The sequence below is a fragment of the Enhydra lutris genome, unplaced genomic scaffold (assembly GCF_002288905.1).
Source record: "Enhydra lutris kenyoni isolate GAN:26980312 unplaced genomic scaffold, ASM228890v2 scaffoldscaffold10, whole genome shotgun sequence".
Lineage (NCBI taxonomy): Eukaryota > Metazoa > Chordata > Mammalia > Carnivora > Mustelidae > Enhydra > Enhydra lutris.
Genome location: NW_019154094.1, coordinates 38375996 through 38401722, shown reverse-complemented (window position 1 = coordinate 38401722; position 25727 = coordinate 38375996). Strand labels below are relative to the sequence as shown.

The 25727-nt window shown below is 38.4% G+C and overlaps 1 protein-coding gene across 1 annotated transcript in view; it reads right to left on the bottom strand.

Moving 5' to 3' along the window:
- LOC111144132 (glutamate metabotropic receptor 7) overlaps positions 1 to 25727 on the bottom strand; it is a 914585-nt gene that overhangs the window by 365942 nt on the left and 522916 nt on the right. The window contains exon 5 of the mRNA XM_022498291.1: positions 10685 to 10825. Coding sequence (XP_022353999.1) covers positions 10685 to 10825 — 141 coding nt within the window. The remainder of the gene's footprint in view (positions 1 to 10684; positions 10826 to 25727) is intronic.

Here is a 25727-nt window from a genome sequence, read left to right as displayed (position 1 = left end):
GTCATTGAAAATAGAAGGGGAGATAAAAAGCTTCCAGGACAAAAATTAAAAGAATTTGCAAACACAAATCAGCCCTACAGAAAATATTGAAAGGGATCCTCTAAGCAAAGAGAGAGCCTAAAATTAATTGACCAGAAAGGAACAGAGACAATATACAGTAACAGTCACCTTACAGGAAATACAATGGCACTAAATTTATATCTTTCAATAGTTACCCTTTACATAAATAGTCTAAATAGCCCAATCAAAAGACACAGGGTATAAGAATGGATAAAAAAAAACAAGACCCATTGATATGCTATCTACAAGAAACTCATTTTAGACCCAAAGTTTCCTCCAGATTTAAAGTGAGGGGATGGAAAACAATTTATCATACTAATGAACATCAAAGAAAGCTAGGGTGGCAATCTCTATATCAGATCAATTAGATTTTAAGCCAAAGACTATAATAAGAGATGAGGAAGGACACTATATCATACTTAAAAAATCTGTCCAACAAGAAGATCTAACAATTTTAAGTATCTATGTCCCTAACATGGGAGCAGCCAAATATATAAATCAATTAATAACAAAATCAAAGAAAAACATCGACAATAATACAATAATAGTAGGGGACTTTAACAACCCCCTCACTGAAATTAACAGATCATCTAGGCAAAAGATCAAAAAGGAAATAAAGGCTTTAAACGACACACTAGACCAGACAAACATCACAGATATATTCAGATCATTTCATCTCAAAGCAACAGGATACACATTCTTCTCTAGCGCACATGGAAGATTTCCAGAACAGCTCACAACCTGGGTCACAAATCAGGTCTCAACTGGTACCAAAAAACTGGGATCATTCCCTGTGTATTTTCAGACCACAATGTTTTGAGACTAGAACTCAACCACCAGAGCAAAGTTGGAAAGAACTCAAATACATGGAGGCCAAAGAACATCCTACTGAAGAATGAATGGGTTAACCAGGAAATTAAAGAACTAAAAAATTCATGGAAACAAATGAAAATGAAAACACAACTGTGCAAAATCTTTGGGACACAGCAAAGGTGATCCTGAGAGGAAAATATATATAGCAATACAAGCCTTTCTCAAGAAACAAAAAAGGTCTCAAGTACACAACCTAACCCTATCCCTAAAGGAGCTAGAAAAAGAAAAGCAAAGAAAGCGTAAACCCAGTAGAAGAGAAATCATAAAGATCAGAGCAGAAATCAATGAAATAGAAACCAAAAAAAAAAAAAAACAGTAGAACAAATCCAATGAAACTAGGAGCTAGTTCTTTGAAAGAATTAATAAGATTGATAAACCCCTGGCCACACTTCTCAAAAACAAAAGAGAAAGGACCCAAATTAATAAAATCATAAATGAAAGAGAAGAGATCATAACCAATACCAAAGAAATACAATTATAAGAACATATTATGAGCAACTACACACCAGCAGATTTGACAATCTGCAAGAAATGGATGCATTCCTAAAGACATATAAACTACCAAACTGAACAAGGAAGAAATAGAAAACATGCACAGACCCATAACCAGTAAGGAGATTGAAGCAGTCATCAAAAATCTCCCCAAAACACAAGAGCCCAGGGCCAGATGGATTCCCAGGGGAATTCTACCAAACATTTAAAGAAGAACTAATACCTATTCTCCTGAAACAGTTCCCAAAAAATAAAAATGGAAGGAAAACTTCAAAATTCATTTTATGAGGCCAGCATTACCTTGATTCCAAAACCAGACAAATATCCCCTCAAAGAGGAGAATTATAGACCAATATGCTTGATGAACATGGATGCAAAAATTCTCACCAAAATGCCAGCCAATAGGATCCAAGAGTACATTAAAAGGATTATTCACCATGACCACGTGGGATTTATTCTTGGGCTGCAAGGGTGGTTCAACATCCACAAATCAATCAATCTGATACAATACATTAATAAAAGAACAAGAGCCATATGATACTCTTAATAGATGCTGAAAAAACATTTGACAAAGTAAAGCATCCTTTCTTGATCAAAACTTTTCAATTGTAGGGATAGATGATACATACTTTAATACCATCAAAGCCATCTGTGGAAAAATCCACAGTGAATATCATTCTCAATGAGGAAAAACTGAGAGCTTTTCCCCTAAGGTCAGAAACACGTCAGGGATGTCCACTATCACCACTGCTATTCAATGTAGTACTCGAAGTCCTAGCCTCAGCAATCAGACAACAAAAAGAAATAAAAGGCATCCAAATTGGCAAAGAAGTCAAACTCTCACTCTCTGCAGATAATATGATACTTTATGTGGAAAACCCCAAAGACTCCACTCCAAAACTTCTAGAACTCATAAAGGAATTCAGTGTCAGGATATAAGATCAATGCACAGAAATCAGTTGCATTTCTACACAACAACAGAAAGACACAAAGACACAAATTAAGGAGTCAATCCCATTTACAATTGCACCTTAAAGCACAAGATATCTAGGAATAAACCTAAACCAAGAGGTAAAGAATCTATAAAGTATTATAAAGTACTATAAAGTACTCATGAAATAAATTGAGGAAGACACAAAGAAATGGAAAAAATTTCCATGCTCATGGATTGGAAGAACAAATATTGTGAAATTGTCTATGCTACCTAAAGCAATCTACACATTTAATGCAATCCCTATCAAAATCCCTTCCATTTTTTTCCAAAGAAATGGAACAAATAATTCTAAAATTTATACAGAACCAGAAAAGACCTCAAATAGCCAGAGGAATGTTGAAAAATAAAGCCAAAGTTGGTGGCATCACAATTCTAGACTTTAAGCTCTATTACAAAGCTGTCACCATCAGGACAGTATGGTACTGGCACAAAAACAGATACATAGATCAATGGAATGGAATAGAGAGCCCACAAATAGACCCTCATATCTATGGTCAACTAATCTTTGACAAAGCAGGAAAGAATGTCCAATGGAAAAAAGACCGTCTCTTCAACAAATGGTGTTGGGAAAATCAGACAGCTACATGCAGAAGAATGAAACTGGACATTTCCTTACACAACCCACAAAAATAGACTCTAAATGGATGAAAGACCTCGATGTAAGACAGGATTCCATCAAAATCCTTGAGGAGAAAACAGGCAGCAAGCTCTTTGACCTCAGCCACAGCAACCTCTTCTTAGAAACATCACCAAAGGCAAGGGAATCAAGGGCAAAAATGAACTATTGGCATTGGAAGCAAGGGCATAAATGAACTATTGGGATGTCATCAAGATCAAAAGCTTTTGCACAGCCAAGGAAACAGTCAAAACCAAAAGACAACTGATAGAATGGGAGAAGATGTTCACAAATGACTTATCAGATAAAGGTTTAGTATCCTAAAATCTGTAAAGAACTTATCATACTCAATATCTAAAGAATAAAAAATCCAATCAAGAAATGGGCAGAAGGGTGCCTGAGTGGCTCAGTTGGTTAAGCAGCTGCCTTCAGGTCATGATCCTGGAGTCCCAGGATCGAGTTCCACATCGGAGTCCCACATCCCTGCTCTGCAGGGAGTCTTCTTCTCCAGCTGACCTCTCTCCTCTCATGCTCTCTAATTCTCTCTCTCTCTCTCTCTCTCTCTCTCAAATAAATAAAATCTTAAAAAAAAAAAAAAAGAAATTGGCAGAAAACATGAACAAGACATTTCTGCAAAGAAGACATTCAGATGGCTAACAGACACCTGAAAAAGTGCTCAACATCACTCTCCATCAGGGAAATACTCATCAAAACCATAGTGAGATACCACCTCACACCAGTCAGAATGGCTAAAATTAACAAGTCAGGAAATGCCAGAAGTTGGCAAGGACGTGGAGAAAGGGGAACCCTCCTACACTGTTGGTGGGAATGCAAGCTGGTGCAGCCACTCTGGAAAACAGTATGGAGGTTCCTCAAAAAGTTGAAAATAGAGCTACCCTATGACCCAGCAATCGCACTACTGGGTATTTACCCTAAAGATACAAATGTAGTGATCTGAAGGGGCACATGCACCTGAGTGTTTATAACAGCAATGTCCACAATAGCCAAACTATGGAAAGAACCTAAATGTTCATCAACAGATGAATGGATAAAGAAGATGTGGTATATGTATATACAATGGAATACTATGCAGCCATCAAAAAATGAAATCCTGCCATTTGCAATGACGTGGATGGAACTAGAGGGTATTATGCTAAGCGAAATAAGTCAATCAGAGAAAGAATTATCATATGATCTCTCTGATATGAGGAATTTGATAGGCGGGGGGGTTGTAGCAGGGTAGGGAAGGAAAAATGAAACAAGATGTGATCTGGAGGGAGACAAACCACAGGAGACTCTTAATTTCATGAAACAAACTGAGGGTTGCTGTGGGGGTAGGGAGGAAATGATAGGGTGACTGGGTCATGGGAAAAAAGTAGCTAGGATGAATGCTCAATAAATTTTTATTTGTTTTAAAAAATAAATGAAAAAAAAAAAACTATTAATTTGGCTTATATGGTTCCACTTACCATATAGACAGAAATCAGCCATTCAGGAAGAAGGTAGGGTCAGACTTAAGTGTGATGGTAGCAAGAGAAATGTCAACCAATATTTTGACTTCTAGAGGTAAGTCAGAATACAAATTTCAACAAAGAACCTATAACACAGAATTACATCATGGTTGCTATATGTAAACTAAGTCATAATTAATCTGCCTTGAACTTTTATTCAAAAAGGCACTAGGGTATAAAAAATGGTATTTTACACTGCTTCTCATCAAAAGGACTTCAAAAAGTCAGAGCACCAAGGGGTTAGCCTTTATCTGTAACACTTTGATGTGGATTCCTCAATCATGCTGGGTATATTAGGTGCTGCAACAGAACATCTATATAACAATTAAAGGTCAATTCAGAATAAGATAAAATGGCAGGAAAAATTAATTAGTATAGTCAAATGCTTTCTGCAGATATATTCTCAAAGCACTTGACTTACTCAAGTGTTCTTCCTTTGTCTTGATAGACTTGTTAAATTATGTAGGCTCTGATGGGCCTGGATCCCATGAGAAATGAATGAAAACTTGAGAAATACATGGTTTATTCGTTAACAGCTTTTCTTAAAAAACTTTTTTGTTCCACCAAGAAAGTGACCTTTACTTAAACTATTAGCTTTGAGAAGTGAGGTGTAAAGAAAAAGATAGTTTAAGGATTCTCCCAAAATGTGATCATTTACCAGAGTATGCTCTTAAGCCTCTGGTGGCTTTCCACAATAACCACTGATTGATTAGGGACTCAAATCAAAATCAAATTTGCTTTTTGTAGGACTTGCAAGCACTAGCATGGAAAACAATTTTTTTTCCCAAAGATCAATTTATTCATCCTCTGTCATTTCAAAAGGAAAACAAATCTTTGAAAGTCAAATTGTCCCTTCATGGGATGATGGATTTCTAAATGCTGAGTTCCTTCTGTTCAGTAAAGAGGTAACTCTGATGAATCAGTATCTACAACATGGCATTTGGCAGAAGAGTAATGTTAGTTAGACAAATGTTCTATGTAAGTCATAAGATATGACAGAGTGATAATTTTTATGGGCTGCAATAGGCAAGCACATGCAGATTCTCAGAACATCCTTCTGAGTTTAAAAAATGGGCTTGAAAGCGAAGACCTCAGAGATGCTACCAACCACATAAAGGTATAGCAGGTCAGAGATAAAATGGCACAAAAGTTGGACTTGATGGACACCTCATGTACCAAGTCCCAGGGATGCTTGGACACATACTCTATATTATGGCACTGAAGTTTTTGAAGCCCTGAGCTTCATATTCTATCACAGCATGAAGTTACCTGCCTGTCTGTAAACTTTTGCTATCTCATTATATCACTGTACAATTTGTATCCCACTGAAAATTTCCTGTCCATATTTACATTCTTATTCAATTTCCTGGCTGTGTTTCCTGGAAAAATTTGATATACAGCCTGATTTTCTACAGCATTAACATGTGGCAATAGGATCTTCATGAAACCCTCACAGGCAACTGCACTCTGCCCCAAATGGCAGGTAATTGTTATAATTACTCAGTTTTATTATGTATTCTTTCAAGATTTTATTTATTTGTGTGAGAGAGAGCGAGAGAGATCACGCATAGGTAGGGGGAGAAGGAGAGAGAGGAGAGGGAGAAGAATCCCTACTGAGCAGGAAGCCCAATGTGGGACTCTATCCCAGGACCCAGGGATCATGACCTGAGTGGAAGGCAGACACTTAACTGACTGAGTCAGTCAGGCTCCCACCATTACTGAGCTTTCATATACCAGTATCATTTTAGATGCCAAGTTACCTAATGTACTCCCTACAACAACTTCATGTGTAAAGCTTTATTATTCCCATTTCAAATATGAGAAAATGTTTTGAAAAGCTAAATAATATCCAGTCTCTCATGGGACCATTCAGGGATAGCTCTGAAACATAAACACAGGCCTCTTTCATGCCAAAAACTGGTTTCTTAAACACTTTGGTAGAGTGATTTTTTGCACTCAAGGATGGCTCCAAATTTCTTTTTCAGGGATATCACCACCTGGGTACTTTCCCTTATTCCCTTAACCTTGGTATCTCCATAAAAAAACATGTCATTCCCCCAAAAGATCATATTCTAAACTGGTCTTTGTGTCAACAATATACTGGTAAGTGTTAAGGATAAACACATTTAGCTAGTGGGGTAGGAGTGGGGAAGCACAGAAAAGAAAAATCACATCTGACCTTTCTGTTCCCAAACAGATAGTCTACAAGTATAATTCTAAAAGTATTGAGAGGGACTTACTTTATTCTGGTAGTCTATCTAGAAGAACTTACTTTATTCTGGAAGTATCTAGAAGGACATCAGTATGTGTAGCTAGCACTATATCCCTAACAAAATCTAGGTCTACTATGAAACAGCATAGTATCTTTCAGAATTTGTGTTGTTCAGGTTGTTTCTATAAGAATTCAGACACATCTATCTCCAAGTTAAATTACCAAGAGTACACAGCTTAATAGTAATATTTTTTTTTCATCATTCTTCCTGCCATGACTTTTTACCATCTTGGCTTTTCAGAACTCACTGCTATTCCCTGACTGCAGAAATCTGCTCTCTCCAACTAGTATGGGACCCACTCCTCATCTTCAAAGTTGTCTGGCCAGGTGACTAACTCATTGAACGTCTACTTGAAGTTACTATATAATAAATACCTCATTATGGCTAAAGAGGCTATGTAAAAAGATACTGAGAAACAAGTTGGCATTTTAATTTGTGCCCAAATCCTAGAAGCATTTTAAGACTTTCTTATTCTTTAGCAGAACCCAGTCATAGAGGGAGATCTACAAGGTGGGCTGCTGTCTGCAGTCCTCAGAACATCCACGGTCTATGCTGTCTAGAGCCAAACTGTCTGCAATGCCAGACTTCTTAGCCTGCTTCCTCATCAGGGTATTTCTTTCCAATGTGACTATTCTTTCTATTTTCAGAATCTCATTCCCAAAGCATCTTTTGCTTTTATCATCTACATCCTTAAGCTTATCAACACTTCCTCTCCCATCCACTCTTTTCCATCATTAAAACTTATTTTCTCACAATGGTTTCAAGAACTCTTATCAATACAATAAGATTGGTCCCATCTCTCCATCTCTTCCCTCTAGTCTAGCAAATCTCAGCATGCTTTTTCTCTGATTATTCCATTCCCAAGTTGACTCTTCAACAATGTGTGTGGTTAGTATTGGCAACCCCCTGCACAGTCAAAAGTCCACCTGTGACTTTTGACTCCCCCAAAACTTTACAAATAGCCTACTGATGCAAGGAGGCCTTACCAGTGACATATTAATGAACACATATTTTGTATGCTATAGGCATTACATACTGTATTCTACAAAGTATTCTAAAGAAAATGTTAAGAAAGTTGTAAGAGAACACATTTATAGTACTGTATTTATGGAAAACAGTCCATTTAAGTGGACCCATTCAGTCCCAACCCATGTTGTTCAAAGGTCAGCTGTTTCTAAAGGTCAAAATTTTTAAACAGTAATTTGTGAATACTTCCAGAGCAGAATGCAGGATTCACTGGATTTGGGGAAAGGTGGTACAAAAAAAAAAAAACAAACATGACCACCCATGTACTCATACCCAGTAACAGGAATAAGAGACACAATGAGGGTAGTAATATTTATCTCCACTCAATACGGCACATCTTACAACTGCTAAAGTGGTAAGGAAGAAAAGAGAGCAGAGACAGTATTCAAATAATTCTGGGTCACAGAATTTAGTAAATGTGATCAGATATTCTACATGGAATGAATGAGATATTTTTTGAAGATAATGATTTTGATCATGAGCTTATTTTTATGAACCTGAATTCTTGATGATCAACATGAAAATGTCACTACAGATAGAACAGTGTTGTTAAAACATGGAAAGTGTGGGGTTGGCCTTATAACAATCCTAATGGCCACAAAACGATCCATCCTACCTTCTCGACTCTACAGAATACAAAATGTCAGAAGGAACCAAAAAACTTCTATCATTAATCATGTAGATACTTCTAGTGTACCTGGATGTTTGTCATACAAATTATCCAGATGTCAAACTCATTTTTTTTCAGTTTCCTCTTGAGAATTTTGTTTTACCCAGTCTAGTCAACATTGAAATATTTTTTCCTCCCTCCCTTCAATATTATAAAGATCGTATTTTTTTTAAAGATTTTATTTATTTACTTGACAGAGACACAGGGAGAGAGGGAACAGAAGCATGGGGAGTGGGAAAGGGAGAAGCAGGCTTTCTGCTGACCAGCGAGCCTGATGAGGGGGTCAATCCCAGGACCCTGGGATGATGAGCTGAGCCAAAGGCAGATGCTTAATGACTGAGCCATCCAGGTGTCCCTAAAGATTGTATTTCTGAAAACACTGTTGCTATATACCATGGCATTGAGAATATAGTTCATGTGGAATTGTAATTTACTGAGTTGTTTATCTAATTATCTAACATTGATTTTGCATCATTATTTTTTCTCATACCTCTCTTCCTATCTTATCTCTCCTTCACAAAAACACTTTGAGGAAAAGCCACCTTAATACCATTCCTGATGTTTTTAGGACCATGGTTTGCATGCATTATTCCTCATTAATAGGTGTTTGTCAAATGGTTCAATCTACCATATTTGGATGGCCAATATTCAAAGACTCATACTGCAAAGATAAACTAAGCAACAGTATACCTAACATGAGTGCATTGTCTAGATCATTCTAGACAATTCTAGATCATTATCTAGAACAGTTTAGAATAACATTTTGGGGTTTTGTGGTATTTCAAGGTCATCGCTACAAATGATAAAGGTTACTGAAGTATGAAATTGGGTATTGCTATATAATATAGGAGTAGGTGATAAGATGGTAGAACATGTCACATGCTTCTGTAACCACCACCACCCCCACCCCTAGTTCCAGTATGCTTAGGGTAAAGACCAAATTCCATGTATGTCCCCACACATGGCTTATTCCTTATCCACATCTCTACACTAGCAGCCTTAGTGGACATATTCATCCTATTCACTGTACTTCAGTCAAGTAATGCTGCTTATTCTGTCCATAGAGGTATCATAATTTCTCCTGCCTCAAGCCTTTTGCCATGTTATTCCTCCACGAGAAATTCTCCTATCTGTCCTTCCCTCTACCTAACTAGCCGGTGCCTACTTCTTCCTCAAGGAGGTCTTTTGAGACAGCTTCTGCCTTCAGTATAAGTGAAATTTCTTGGCTATATGCCCATATAGCCCTCAGAACACTTATTACAGTTTATAATTATGTATTCATGGGGAGCTCACAGGAATAATGTCGATTTTCTACCACTGTCCTCTGAGTATTATGAAAGCTAGGTCTTTACCTGGCTTGCTTACCATCAGAGCATGGTGCCTAGTATTGTGTAGAAGGAGTTGCTCAATAAATATTTGTGAATACACCAGTGAATGTTTATCCTCCGACTACTTCATATATGTACATACATATGCATAGCATACACACATGTTTTTTAATTTGGAATTATTATGCAAGTTTACCTATAAGGCTGCTTATGGTTTTTTGTTTGTTTGGGTTTTGTTTATTTTTTAGGTAAACTCTAAGCCCAACATGGGGCTCAAACTCATGACCCCAATATCAAGAATCACAAGCTCTATTGACTGAACAAGCCAGGTGCGCCCTTAAGTATTTTTAAGCATATTTTATATAGCAGCAGACACATTAACTTGGATATTATGGAAATTATTGAAACTCACATCACTCTAAACCCAAGTATTTTGTTTCTTTAATCAAACACACAGTACGGTCCATGATAACAGTTAAATCCGGTGCTGAGAGGGATTTGCTGGATTTTTGTCTATGTGAAAATGACTTCATACTCCTGGCTAAAACGTGAACTAATATTTATCACTGAGAGCATTCAAAGCAACATGACCCTTTTGAATTCCAAGAATCAATGAAAATGTCAATTACTGTTAGATGGACAGGCAGAAAAGAATACAATTTTGTCCGTTCTACTCTTGTCCTGCAGGACTTATGCTCCTGCTCCATTTTCTGAACAATCTAGTAAAATTCAATTTACTTTTTCAATTTGTCTCCAGCCAAGCTTCCTTCTGTCAGCTATGCAGACATTTCAATGCTGGCCACGTAGAGTACCAGGAGAAGAACAACTGGAATGAAATTACCTGTGCATTTGCGATCTGTGTCTTCTTTCTTTGACCCACTAATCGTCAACTTGCAGTTGAAGTTTTCCTCCCAGTATTCAGCAAACCATACATTTCTTCTGTTGTTTTCAAGTGTGCGGGACGTAAAATAGGCATCAAACCCTAAATAGAGTTAAATGAAAAAGTCATTGCTTGTGGGGCACTGCTGGGACATTTAGAAATAAAAATACCAGTGATGGTTTTTCTTTGTTTTAGTAGACTGTATGCTCTTTCATGTCAATTAAAAAAAAAAAAAAAAGAAGAAGAAGAAGAAGAAGAAAAATATTCCAGGACTAACCTATGGCTAAGTCCCTATTTCAGTCTGTCAGGCAGAGATGTGACCTCCAAATGACACAGTCACAATGACCTTAGAGAGGACATGATGATCACAATAGGTCTTGCATCTCCAGTGATGCTAGACCAGGGACAAAATGTCTTCTTCCTTCTCACCAAGATAATTGATAATTTCAGTGCTTACTATAGATAAGATTTTCTGTTTCACATAGATTCTTTTATTCACCTCAACAACCAATATAGCAAACACTATAATTCCCACTTCGCCAATAAGGAAATGAGGCTCAGATGAAATAGAAACATGCCCAAAGTCAACCACTAGGCCATGCAGTATCTGGGACTATGTGAGCTACTGACCTGTGAATATCCTTTTAACACCTTCCTTTCATTTAATAATGCTCCATGTGTCATTGATATCCTAATCAAAATGGAAGCTTTTGAAAAGGCCAGAAGTAAATAGGAGTCTAACAGAAAGCTCAGTGCTGCTCACTGAGTGCAGTGGTGTATGTGAAGAGCAGAAACTCGAAAGGCCAGGTCCCCAGGAAATCTCTTGCTACCTCTTTAGGAATGCAGCCTCAAATGCTCCAATGGAGCCACAAGGTCTTGGGAGAATCAGATAGGATTCAGTAATACGAGGTGGGCTGGGGGGCCAGCTCCACTCACTTCCTAAGTAAGTCAGGGGAACTTGAGCAAGTGCACGCTTCCCTCATCATCCTTTCATCTTTCTGTAGAAATGAAAACTATCCTACCTCCTTCCTTCTCAGTACCTTGTTTGGGATGGGGAGAAGACCTTGGAAACTTACAGAGTTCAGGATCAAGAACAACAGGAGATGGACTTGAGAAAACTGAGTAACTGTTATTTAAATTACTCAGTTTTCTCATTTTAAGGCCATTTAAAAAAAAATAGCTCTAGACTCTCAACTCCATAATAGGACCATATCAGGTTAACTATATTCATTACTAAGTGGCCAACACCAAATTCATGGCCTGACATATATGAAACCTACTATAAATGGAAAATCTAAAGTAAATGAGACAGTAAAACAAACAAACATAAAGCACAAGAGATTATATAATATTTTAGAGAAAATAGAGTATTTTGCATCTCTTATTTCATTTTCCAGGATCTTATCAGTACATGCTGGCCAACTGTCCTTTTATCCCACTACCTTAAATTATTTGAAAGTAATCTGGCTAGAGTATGTGATTCCATTCCATTATCAATACTGATTAAGCTACCTGGCTGGAAGTCTTCCTGCCTCACTGTTCTCCCACAGCCCTGCCTCCAGAGGACTATAAAGTAGAACACAATATTCTTCAACAAAGGAAAATCTCTGGGGGAAATACATGAGTCCCCGATGTTTCCCAAGACACTAAATGTATGCCTTCAGTCATATATATACATACACACGTGAACACATGGTGACTGGTGACAGAGTTTTCATTTCTTTCACCATTTTGCCCTGTGTTCCCTCCTCCCACCTCCCCCACCCCAAAACCCAATTAATCAAGAGTGGTAGATTATGACAATGACCCCTGACTAGACCTGCTTCCAGGGCTTCATACCCATACACACCTTCCCTTTTCTGTGGGACATAGGTGTGATGCAGGCAGAGGCTGGGAAGCCCTGGCCCCATTGTGGCTTGTTGTTGTGGAATTCTCTTTCTTGGAATCCAGCTGGCCATGCTCTAAGACATTTGACAGAAGGATGGTAGGTCATGTGGCAAAAGCCCAGCTTGTCTCAGCCGAACTTCTTTGGAGATTGCAGCCCTCCAGCAGACCAGCTCCAGTTGCACAATGGAGGCTGTTCATCAAGCCAGTAACACTGGAGCTAGTTTTTTAAGTAGCTAGATGACTGAAACTCTCCTTCTTTATCACAGCACCATAATTCTCTCTGTGCAATACTGAAACAACACACCCTTCACGAAGAAGCACCCTCAACAGAACATGTCCAAGTTTCAAAAGTAAACTCTTCTGCCACATGTCACAGGTCTAAATCCCCAACCAGCCTCAGAACAGGAACTACTAAAATGGCTCAGATTGTAGCAAGGGTATATCCCTTTCCCAGCTCAGAAAAAAACCATCTTTAAAGGAAACCTCATCACTGAAAATGTCTGCCGCTTCAAAATGCTTCTCTCCATCCTGTGTCTGCTGGAAATGCAAAAGCCCATTGAGGAAGGAAGGATTGTATTGTGGCTAACGTGCAGGTAGGGGACTGTGGAACATTTAAAACAGAAGAAAAAGAAAACAAAGCAGCAGTCAGAACTTCCCTCTCATCTGAGCAAGAACAAACAGATTTCGGGGAAAAAAGCAAGCACCATTAAAGCTGTCTGTATGCACTACAGCACAACACAGAAAAGGAGCGGAAACCCTGAGCCACAACCCCTCTCCTTTTCACTCACACAAATAGCTGGTGCTTAGCTTCCTCCTCTTCCTCCTCCCTGTGAGTCCTCCAGCTACCTGCATCTCTAAGTTGAAAACTGTTCTTGCTTCCCAAATGCATGTATATATGGACTTCCGGAGTATCTCCTCAGATGTAGATTTGGGTGGAGGAGGTCTTGGGTAGGGCTAAATACACTGCATTTTTAACAAGCCCCAGGTGATGCTCATGCTGCCTACACTTTAAGAAGCAGGGCTCCAGGGCAAATCCTGCGTTTTAATAAGCTCCTCGTGATTCTCATACTGCCCGTACTTTGAGAAGCAGGATTCTAGAACAAATCCTGACTTCAGCAGATGGGACTTGAGCAGTTCCAGCCTAATTTGTGAGATCTTAGTATTTTCACCCTCAAATATATGTCTGGTTCAGATGAGAGGGTCTTTGCTTTGCTTCTATAGTTGCAACATTTGCTCAGTACCCAGCTCAGTATGGCAGGAGCTTTGCCTTACCATCTTATAGCCTACAGATGGCCTGGGGAGGTAGAACATGCTGTCTTAATTGCTGGTGAATTTTCCTGGTGTGCTCACTGTGCTATATATCCCTAAGAATTGCTTTTCTGGGCCCCTTTGCAGCCTCCAAAGTTGTTCCTCACCTGTATGCCCTGTCACCACTCTGGGCTCTCCAGCCTGGCATTTCAATCTAGCTGCATGTCTTAGTGTTGCTGAAAAGATAACCTGAACTAGCCCTGTGTCTTCACTACCTCCTCTGAAGGTCCTATGGGCTCTGAGGGGAAAATTCAGAGCTCTCAGTCAAGTAGTAGAATGTAGCATACATTTGCTTTTGAGTGGTATCCTGAAGACCTCAAAAGTTTGGCTTTTTTGGTACAGAAGCCACATAGTGTATTGGTGAATATAGACATCAGAGACACACTGTGTGGGTCTGACTCTAACATTCTGATTTTCTACCTGTATGACCTTGAGCAGATGACTCAGCTATTTTGTGTCTCAGTTTCCTCATCTGTAGAAGGGGATTAATATTAATATCCACCTGGGGTGCCTGGGGGCTCAAGTAGATTAAGCCGCTGCCTTCGGCTCAGGTCATGATCCCAGGGTTCTGGGATCGAGTCCCACATCAGGCTCCTTGCTTGGCAGGGAGCCTGCTTCTCTCTCTGCCTCTGCCTGCCACTCTGCCTGCTTGTGTGCTCTCTCATGTGCACTCTCTCTCTCTCTGACAAATAAGCCCTTTAAAAAAATATTAATATCCAACTTCATATTGTTAGAAGGATTAAATGAGCCATTATTTGTAAAGTACTCAGCATTGTGCCTGATGAAGTAAAATGCAAACTGTTGGTTATAAAATAACCATAGTCATTCATTAAATATTTCTTGAACACTTACCTGTGACAGGCACTATTCTCTACACTGACTAATCTTGGGTTAAAACAGGTGGCCCCTCATCAGGCTGATGGCTAGCCTGGTGGGGAAGATAGATTTTGGCAAGTATCATATCAAAATAAAATTACAACTGTGATTATTTTTATGAAGGAAGAGTACATAGTTTTTGGGGAGCACACACACATGCCCAGAGAGAGCGAGAACTCTCTTGGAGTGCCAGAGAGGGCTTCCTGGAGGGAGTAAACACAGGTGAGAAAAGGCAAAAAACAGATTTTAACCAGAAATGTGGGAAGCAAAGAGACTGGACATTTATTCAGTGGAACGCCATGTGCTTTGTCTTAAGAATATTGAAGTCATTTAGCATTACAAAATTCCTCAGGACAACCAGGCCTTAAAATCAACAAATATAAAGAAACCATCTCCCATGTGTATGCAATCAAAATTTCTACTAACATTCTAATAAACCAATGGCTTAAATATTAATGAATAAATATATGAATAAGCTATTCTTGTGAGTGGATGTCAAAATCTTTGTCAGATTTCAATTTGGTCATACAAAAAATTGCACTGACTGTTACAATACAAAGGTAATAAGCACTTCATCTTCATTTTCTCAATGAGTGTCACATAAATCCTAAGAAGTAGGTACTAATCATATCAACAGTTTTGAGGTAGAAACTAAAGCTCAGAGAAATTTGGACCCAAATCAGTTTGCTTCTAGACCCTTGTTTTTGATATCCATGCAGAGTGGTGTTTCACACATTTTGGTGGGAATCACAATCATCTGGAGAGTTAATGAAGAAAATAGAGATCATGGAGGCAGGTCAGCCCTGTTTCTTTCCCCCTCAAGTTCCCCCAGGAGATTCTCGTATTCCAAAGATTGAAAACCATGCCTATGGTGCATTGCTGGGGTCGACTTATTATGCTACCTCTTCACTCTCTCTAATGGATGCCCAATCACCAAGCTACTACATCAAACACAAATCCACTAGGCAACTAGACAGTTCAACAGGTGGAAGAACAAAGCTATTCTATGATCAGGGGCTGGAATGGGTGAGCCAATCCAAATGGTAAAACTGGCAGCATGGGCTCACCAAGCTGGGGCAAAAACTAGTTTCAGAAAATGGAGCTCCTCTCAGACAATTCAACAAAACAGAAGCAGAGGTCAATAGCTATTATTCAATCGAGTGAATCTTGCTGATTTACCTCAGTTGAGTCCAATTTCTTGGACCTAATATTTATTTCACTTTAGCAGGGCCATGGCAAGAGATAAATTAAGTCTCACTGGTTCCCTCATTTTCATCCATATGGAATGAAGCTATCCAGGAAATATTCAAGTTTTTTAAAAGAGACCTTGCTGTAACCATCTGTTTACAATGCCTTGTTATATTTTTGGTTGCTTTTTGGGTTAGGCACACATCATACCTCTGTTTTAGTAATAGACAAGGAGCTTCTGCTATGGGGTGGTTCAAAATTTTCCCTCCAGCTGCAGGCACTAACTTAACACTCTTGGTCTGTCATTACAGTTTCTGCAGCCTAGTGATTTTACATTTAAGTCAGTTCCACACCCAGCATGGAACTCAACGTGGAGCTTGAACTCATGACCCCGAGATCAAGACCTGAGTCTAGATCAAGAGTTAGATGCTCAACTGACTGAGTAATCCCAAGAGACCCAACTTGCTTTTTTTTTTTTTTTTTTTTTTAAAGGAATAGGGTATTTAATATAAGATGTGCTGTCACCAAGGTGCAACAGAATTAGGGACAGAAGCCGAAAGTAGAATAACTAATCTAATAATATATGTATACAGGGGTATATATGTGTATTCCAGTGAATTGAGACTTTATTCCTATTCTTATGGGAGCTCAGAAGAAAAGTGATCTGGAAATGCATGCCTTACTCTTGGTTAAATTATCAGTTTTAAAATTTAACCCAAGGCACCAAGACTGGGATTTCATCTCACAGAAAACGGAATTAAGAATTATGTTAAAGGAGGTCATTCTTGTATGTAAAGCTGACGAAATTCTTAGTATTAAATTATTCCTTTGGTTGAACAGATTATTTTAATTTCAGAAATTAAGCTACAGGGGATTCTAAGGCAAATGTCTCACTGGGTACACGTTGAACAAAATTCATATAACCTTGGAAGTAAACTTAAGGCAACATGGAAATAACAAGCAGGGTTTTAGCTGGCGTTACAACTACATTTATATGGTTCTTTTCTCTTTAACTGGGGTGCTGCCCTCAAATGCTCCCTAAAATTTGTGGCTGAGACAAGAGTGTGGAAATCAATAGACACATAATTCATCCAGAGCAGGATGTTTAGAAGGTGACCTTTCCAGCTGTGGAGGAAGAAGCTCTTACAAGTGTGTGGCAGAAGAGGAAAGCTATCAGTGTCAAGAGGGGGTTAGAGGACACAGCTGCCTGTTCAGCCAGGGTGAAGGGATGCTGACAGATACTAATGGGGCTTTGTACAGTCTAAGAGAGTGACCAGTAAGTAGCCCTGATTGCTGATTTAACCACACAAGTCATGCACTGCAGCTTAGGACATCACTGTCAGCCTAAATGGCAGGAAGCGCCCAAGGCTTCCTTCTACCAGTTCATAAAGGAGAGGTTCTTAGCTCTTCCTGAGCCACCTATGTTCTTTGTTCAACTCAGGAAAGATGGCTAATGATTTAGAAACACACAGGTTCTGGCACATCATAGCGATATGATACTAACAGAATAAATCCATGAATCAATGAATAAAAAGACAGAGAGTGAGAAAGAATGACAGCGAGAAGGAGGGAAAGGGAAAGAGGAAAGAAGAGGAGAAGAGAGAGGGGACAAGGGATGGAGGGGAAGGTATGGGCGGGGAAGAGGCGAGAAGCACAGAATAGAGTAAGAACCAGGAGAACTCACATTGTCTGCTACCAAGAGGGTGTATCTGAAAAACAAATTTTGAGAACCAGTCTTTATTTGTTTAGCCCTTTTTCTATGTCTATTCTATAACTCATAGGGTTTAAATTGTAGTCCTCAAAAAGATATGTCCATATCCCAAACCCCTGAACTTATGAGTGAGGCCTTATTTGAAAAATATTTTGATAGTGGATAATGAAAAATTATATGGCAAGTGGAATTAAGTTAAAGATCTCTGAGCAAGATCATCCTGCATTGTCTGTATAAGCCTTAGATCCAAGAGAGAAGTATCCTTGCAGGAGAAAAAGGGAGCAGGAGTCATGCGTAGATGCAGGCACAGATTTGAGTAATGGAGTCAAGCCAAGGTATCCTTGGAGCCACTTGAAGCTGGAAGAGGCAGGAAGCACCGCCTCCCCCACCCCCCGCCCTGACAGCCTTCAGAGGAATCAGAGTCAAACTGATATCTTCATTTCAGACTTCTAGACTCCACAACTGTAAGATTATGATGTTCTATTGTTTTTAAGCCACTAAGTTTGTGGTCAGTTGTAATTGAACTCCCAGTACTAATGCACTTGTAATAAGTAAAAAAGTCTTATTGGTAGATACCTTTCTATGACTTTCTATGGTCAGAATGACAAAATTTGTTTCTCAGATGTTGCAAACTGATGTCTTGCAGAATATATTTAAGCTATGGACTTGTCCTCTATATTTCTTCCAACAGTATTTCATTTTATTTCTTTTTCCCCAGGAGTATTTTAAAACTAATTTAAAAATCATAAGATTTCACTTTTAAGTCCAAATTTTTGGCTTCACTTGTAAAGTCAGAAGATCCTTTAACACAGACCCCATTCCCATGTGGCAGCAGTCAGGTGCCAAGGAAAGTCTGTTCCCTTCAGATGAGCCTGCTTTCTCAAGCTCACAGTATTTCCCCACCACCTCTGATGGCTTTAACCTGGCCTCTTTTTGCATTCATAAGATGCAGGTTGTCATGTTTGACACTGAATTTTTCACTCCCAAGAAATGCATCACCCGTTTGCAGCAACATGAATGGTATACAGTCTCCACTGAATTGAGTATCTCAGGCCCCTAAGAATATATCCATGAAAAAGTTACTAAGAACAGAGGGAAGTCGGGAAAGAAGCAGGATTTAAAATTAACACAGAGTGCACCTGGGTGGCTCACTCAGTTAAGCATCCAACTCTTGATATTGGCTCAGTTCCTATTCTCAACATTGTGAGATTGAGCTCCACCTCAGGCTCTGTACTAGGCATGGAGCCTGCTTAAGATTCTCTCTCTCCCTCTCCCCCCGACCCTAAAAAAAACTAACCCAGAGAAATGTATCCTCATATGCACAAACAATAATAACTTAAAAGACAGAGCAAAAGAGAAGACCATGATTAAAATCATAACACTAAAAGAATACCTATTGAAGAACAGGTACACCCTTCTACAAAATCAAGTTGATTTTTGCCCTTAAGGAGTATTGCTTTAATTAATTAATGTTTCTCTTATGTCAATTCTCTTGAAAATTGTACATTTTACATGATCTTTATAAAAATATTAATATATTTTTCCCCCTAGAGCTAGGCAAGTTACCTTCAGAGCTCATATGGAAAAAATAAAAGAATGAGGAGACTTCTGAAAAAGAAGAGCACAGAGCATGAGTGTTTGGGGGTTGCTGAAGATTGGAAGTCAGGACAAGGGGGGCAAACTCTACCAGGTAATATATTGTAACAACAGATTATAAACTCTCTATGATTTAAAAAGAAGTCCTGACACAAGAATAAAGAGATCAATGGACCACTGAAATCCAACAGAAAGTCCAGAAAGACTTGATTGCACATGGGAATTTCATATAATAGAGAATAAAGGTAGTGTTTCAGATCACTAGAAACATGTTACCATTATAATAATCATGTTAATAAACAGCAACTTGTTGGATAACTGGTTAATGATCTCTTTGGATCCTAATTCAGAATGTGACATTGTATTAGCCCACAAAAAATATGGGAAGCATTACATAGATTTAATGATAGTTAGTGAACATGGGGTTTTTTATCTCTGAAAGAGAAAGGATTTTGTACAGTTTCAGAAACTGGAGATCCTCCACACTTGGTGTGATGCCACCTGCTGCAGGACATCCATGGTAGGGTCCAGGGGCATGTGGCACATTCCCCAAATCCTGAGGACATGGCCCTGACTGCGCTTGCACAGTGCTGTGGGAGATCATGTCTTTGTCTGTATCTCTCTCGTGACTCTGAGCTCTCACCATGAAGAGACTGCCCAAGTGCCTGTCAACATTTATTGAAGTAAATCAAAGTTAGAAACATGTAAATAAGTTTGGCAAGAAAATCATTAGTGATCTAGTGGGATAAGTTAGGCTGTCAGATGTACCCCCAAATTTCTTGGCTGAATCTATTGAGAGTGGTGGAAACCAACCATTATTTTTGAGAAAACAAATAAGAATTACTGCAATGGAAATTATCCCACAAAGAACAAAAATCTCATGGGAAGTGTTTATGGATGAGGTAGAAGGAACAATGTTTGCAATATTATTCCACAAAATGCCTCCAAAGGGCTGTTGCATATTATATAACGCGAGATTGCTTGCCATTTTTCACTCTTTTAAACTGTCTGGGACGCAGAAGGGCATTTTATGTAACCTGAGTACACTTATACAGGAACAAATATGGGTACAAACAATACATATTAAACTGATAGTTTTAGCATTACAATGGATAAAACAAACTCCTTCCTAAACTGGAATTCAAGGGTTCAATTCCTAGTTTTGTCACTTCCTAACTAGATGACCTTGAGCAAATGACCTAACCAGACTAAGTTTTTCAGTCTGTAAAATGAGGATAAAATGATGATAATAGGGGTGCCTGGGTGGCTCAGGCATTATGCATCTGCCTTCAGCTCAGGTCATGATCCCAAGGTCTTGGGATCAAGCCCCACATCAGGCTCCTCGCTCTGCAGGAAGCCTGCTTCTCCTTCTCCCACTCCCCCTGCTTGAGTTCCCTCTCTCGTTGTGTCTCTCTCTATCAAATAAATAAATAAATAAAATATTTAAAACAAAATAATGATAACATCTACTCCATAGGATTTGCAAGAGGTATCCATGTGAGAATATATGCAGTGTTGTGAATAATGCATGGCATATAATAAGAGTACAGATGTTAACTAAATGAAAAGAAAATGAAAACAGACATACATGTAAAGTGACAAAAAAAGAGAGAGACTACAAGAAGAGGAAATTTAGAAAACTTTGAACTTGAACACCAGAAATTCTCCATGGAATAGCCATTTATCAAGGTCCTGGCTCCGGAGTCAGAAAGACCTGAGTTTGAATCCTACCTTTGCCAACCACTAACTCTTTTATTTAACTTCTCTTATGCTAAGTGGATCACTTACTATCCATGTTTTGCTGTTGAACTTGTTATCTATTCACTCCTTTGCTTCCCCATTCATTTACACATGAATATATGCATTCATTCTTTCATTTATTCCAGAAGAAACTTAAAGTGGTATTTTTGTTTCACCTATTAAATAAGTACAGTTGTATCTACCTTAGAGATGGGTGGAAAGATTTAAAATATGAAGGCTAAACCAGCTAATATCTTATAGTTGCTCAGTACCTGGTGGTTCCTACCTCTTGTTAATGTAAGCAGTTTCAGTAGCATCTCCAGATAGCATAAAATAATCACCTTCCCTCTGAGAAAGCTCCTCCTTGATTTCCTATGCCATGTGCAGCATCTGTGAGCCTAACAGTTGGAATGGATGTTGCTTTGCAGCAACTTGGGATGCACAAGGTCAGTAGACAAGAAAGATGTAGGGCCATCCCTCAAGTGAGTGCTTTAGAAGGTGAGATTTGAGGAAGCCAACGTTCTGGAGGCCACTGGGTGAGGTGGAAGGTTCCTGCTCTTCTTTCTTCTACCCCACCTTCATAATGATGCTCAATTTAAACCCCTGTGTTAGTTGGTTAAATGTTCTACACAGAATGTTGGTCAAGGGCCAAACTCAATGATCACTCACACAGGTTACAGCATTAACTTGGCCTTGGGTTTTCTATTGTCATTCCTATAATTTCTTGCCTTCCTCCCTGCTGGCCTCCCTTATCTTCCCCTTCATCTATCCATATTATGTTATTTTCTATTTCCATGTCTTTCTTTCCTCTCCAGTAACAATGAACCTACGAATCATGGTGCTAAATTTGTGCAATCTTGGCTGTGACACATATTAGTGCTATTTGTCAAAACTCATTAAAAAAGGGTGCAAAGTCTTTGATCTAGCGATTTTATTTCATGATATTTACCTAATGAAGTAAGTATATGCATTTCTTAGAAAAGATGCAAGAAGTACTGGATGATATTAAGAAATCATTAATTTTATCAAATGTGATAATAGCACAATGATTATATATATATAGGTTCTTACCAGTTAGAAATACATTCTGAAATATTTTAGGTGAGAAGTCCTAAAGTCTGGGATTTGATCTGAAATGTCCCTTCATCATAAAAGTTCAGAGGGAGTAGTTAAAACATGGAAAAACACATGGTGCTTTTGCTCACATTTTCATAAAGGAAATATGTATTATGTATTACAATATGTAATATTGTAGGGATTGCCTTTATAGAAATCAAGAAGAGTCAGGTGTATTGCAAACATTGTTTATTCATAGGTCAATGTCTGTGGCTTAATATTGCTGTTTGCATCATAAAAACTTTTTCTTTTTTTTCTGTAGGACTCAAAAGAGTTTAGAATTCACTATGGTTTCCTATTAGGCCACCAAGAAGCTTCCTCATGGGAAAGAAGTACAAGGATGAAAGGGAGCATATCGTATATTCCATAGAATACACATCCTGTTATTGCCCTCCTGCTGCCATCAGGGTTGAAAATCTACCATGTGATTAGTAGATTCCAGGGAAGTTCCTTCTTTTTTTTTTTTTTTTTTTAAACCATGTCTTTGAGAATCCATCTCCAAGACCCATCTCAGCTTCTATTACTTTCTCAACATCCAGGAATGACCATGACAGTAAGTTCCCAGACGGGCTGTTGGCCCAATTACCTAGCTGAAGAAGATCATGTTAAATCCAAAACAATCACTGAGGATCTTCCAGGGAGTTCCCCAGCTGAGATCTGCCTATCATAAAATACAGCCTTTAGATAAGAAGAGGAATACTTGCCAAGGCCTGATGCATCTCCCTAGGGCTGTGCTATAGTGCCCCACAAATACTCATATGTGTACAGTTCCTCTCTCGAGGAACTCAGCCTCTGTTCTGCATGAGGTATTTGGAGAATATCTATGCCTGCAACAGTAGTTCATAACCCTGGCTACACCCTGGAATCATGTATGGAACATAAGAAAATAAATACACACACACACTGGAATCATGTATGGAACATAAGAAAATAAATACACACACACACACACACACACACACACACACACACAGAGGCATATACACACCCCTAGGGCTGGACTCCAGGCCAGACCAGCTAAATCAGTGCCTCCATTGGTGGGCTTAGGCATTAGCATTTCAACTTCTCAGGTTATTCTGAGCTGCAGTCTAGAATATTGCTCTAGAGTATTATGTGATTTTGTCACTCATACATACATTTTACACACCATCCTAGAAGAGTTGCCCAAGGCACACCAGAAACACAGAAGAAAAGGTCTCTTAATTTGAATGTATCTATTTTTGGTATATATATCATGATTACTCAGTATCTATTCTTGGTATATGCATCATGATTACTCAGATAATATCACTTGCTCAATGTCTTTTGAAACATCAAATAAAAGTTGAGTATATTGTCATAATTGACTGCATCTCAGTGTCATTCTTTTAAAATTGGTATACATTATATGAAAGCTTCCCCAAATTTTAATTAATAAACTCTGCCATATAGAGATTATACATATATTTATTCAAGCTCGATATTATTCTAATTAAAGATTAATGCTTCCATAGTAAATTTTGTGGACATTTGTAATACATGATTTTTCTGTAGACATATTTAAGAATTTTTAAGATCATATTATGATTACACTTGTGTGTGCCTATAGTTTTCCAACAATCATAAGATTACAAAGTAATGAATTTAACCCACAGTAGGTATTGAACTTTAACTACTGGAACTTACCAATTTTTCCAGCCAACAACAGAGTGAAACCCAGACAAACTTGTTAGAGAATTATTCTACAATGTAGAAGCTTCACGTTTTATTTTTAATAACGGTACAAAACCATGTTGCCTGGTTACCATCTTCATTTTGTACCCTGATCTAAAAATGTCTCAGCAGCCAGAAGTTTTCAGTGAGCTCAATACCTAAACTTATATAATCAAACATCTATAACAGCCCAGAAACAATTTTACCAAAATGATATTTCATTTTCTACCTAATCACAGATTCAGCCATTGCCTAAAGATTGGGTAAAATTAATAATAATAACAACAACAACAACAACAACATTTTGAGGTAAGTACTTTCCTTATACAGATCTGAGAGGAAGAAGAATAGTGTAAGGAAACAAAAGCCCTTAAAAAACAATACCAGTGGGGCACCTGGGAGGCTCAGTCCTTAAGCGGATGCCTTGGGGGCTCAGGTCATGATCCTAAGTCCTGGGATCCAGCCAGGCATCTGGTTTACTGCTCAGCGGGAAGTCTGTTCCTCCCTCTCCCACTCCTCCTGCTTGTGTTCCCTCTCTCTCTGTGTCTCTCTCTGTTAAATAAATAAACAAAATCTTAAAAAAAAAAAAAACAGTATCCCAAATGTTTGACCATGTATTATTTCAATTCCCATGGAAATATAAAACCAGAGGAAAAAAATTGGAGGTTCTGAAATTCTTAAATTGATTTTTAAAACAGCACCTAATAATTGCAAATAAATAAATCCCTTCTTGAGGTATTTTCAGATTTGAGGAGAACTGTCTAACATCCTGCATTTTTTATCCCTATGCCAGCAATTCCTAAGCATGTTATTTTGATGCATATTATTTATTTGTGTATTATTTGGCATATAAATAAAGACACCATACTTTCAGAAACGTAAAAACAGGACAAAATAAATGCCCCTAATGTCTTCATGTAAGAATCAAGCTCATGAAGCAAAGTCAGGTTATTTAATTATTTTACCACCCACGTTACTAAGCTATTTTTGGGGTGAAGACACTGTATCAGGTAGTGTAATAGGAAAAGGTTATCTGTTCTATACTCTACTCTCTTTCACTTTTGGGCAGCTATATCCTATTTTCCAGGAATCCACTTACACATTTATATGTCTGTACTAGGTGTGACTGACTGAGTTAGGGCTAAGCACCTAAGCCAATCTGTGTCAATCAAATTCCTGTCCTTGGGAACCTGAAATTGGAAATAATGAAATTCCTGAATCAACCCAAATAATAGAGACATAAACTTAGGAGTTGCTGACAGCAGTCATGAAGGCTGGGAAGTAGAAAAAGTCAGTTTGCATTGGGAGCAAAGAGTGAGTCAATCAGAGGCGGAGAAAGAAGAGACATGGAGGAGGAAAAAAGAAATGTCTTACATTTCCTACAAGGATCAAATACCTGATTCCAATTTTCTCTAGGACTTAGGTATGTTCCCTGTCTTTGGCTTCTGTAAGACATCTTTTTAACTTTATTATAAGGACCACCCCTCTTTTGTGCTTAGGCAATTCCCAATGGTTGTCTGCCATTGACTGGTAACTATAAGGGTTGTAACTAATACTGATGTGGGGATATGTCAGATTTGGATCTTGTTTTCAAGGAAATTGCTAAGCAGGATACACACAGATCATTTTTTTTTAAAAAGAGAGTTTTAGAAGTTGTAGAGGTGAGATAATAGACATTTTCACATGAAGAAGCAAACTTTCCTGGTTCTGAATAGGTAGATCAGACAAAAAATGTTTTTCAGAGCAGTGATAATCAATGCTTTTGAAAATGTCTAGAATGATGAACAACACTATTTTTTGTAGGTAATCAATGTTACAGGTGTACAAATTCAGTTTTATGCCATTTGGTTCAGACACAGAAATCCTTGTTTTTCCTCTCAATGTGAAATA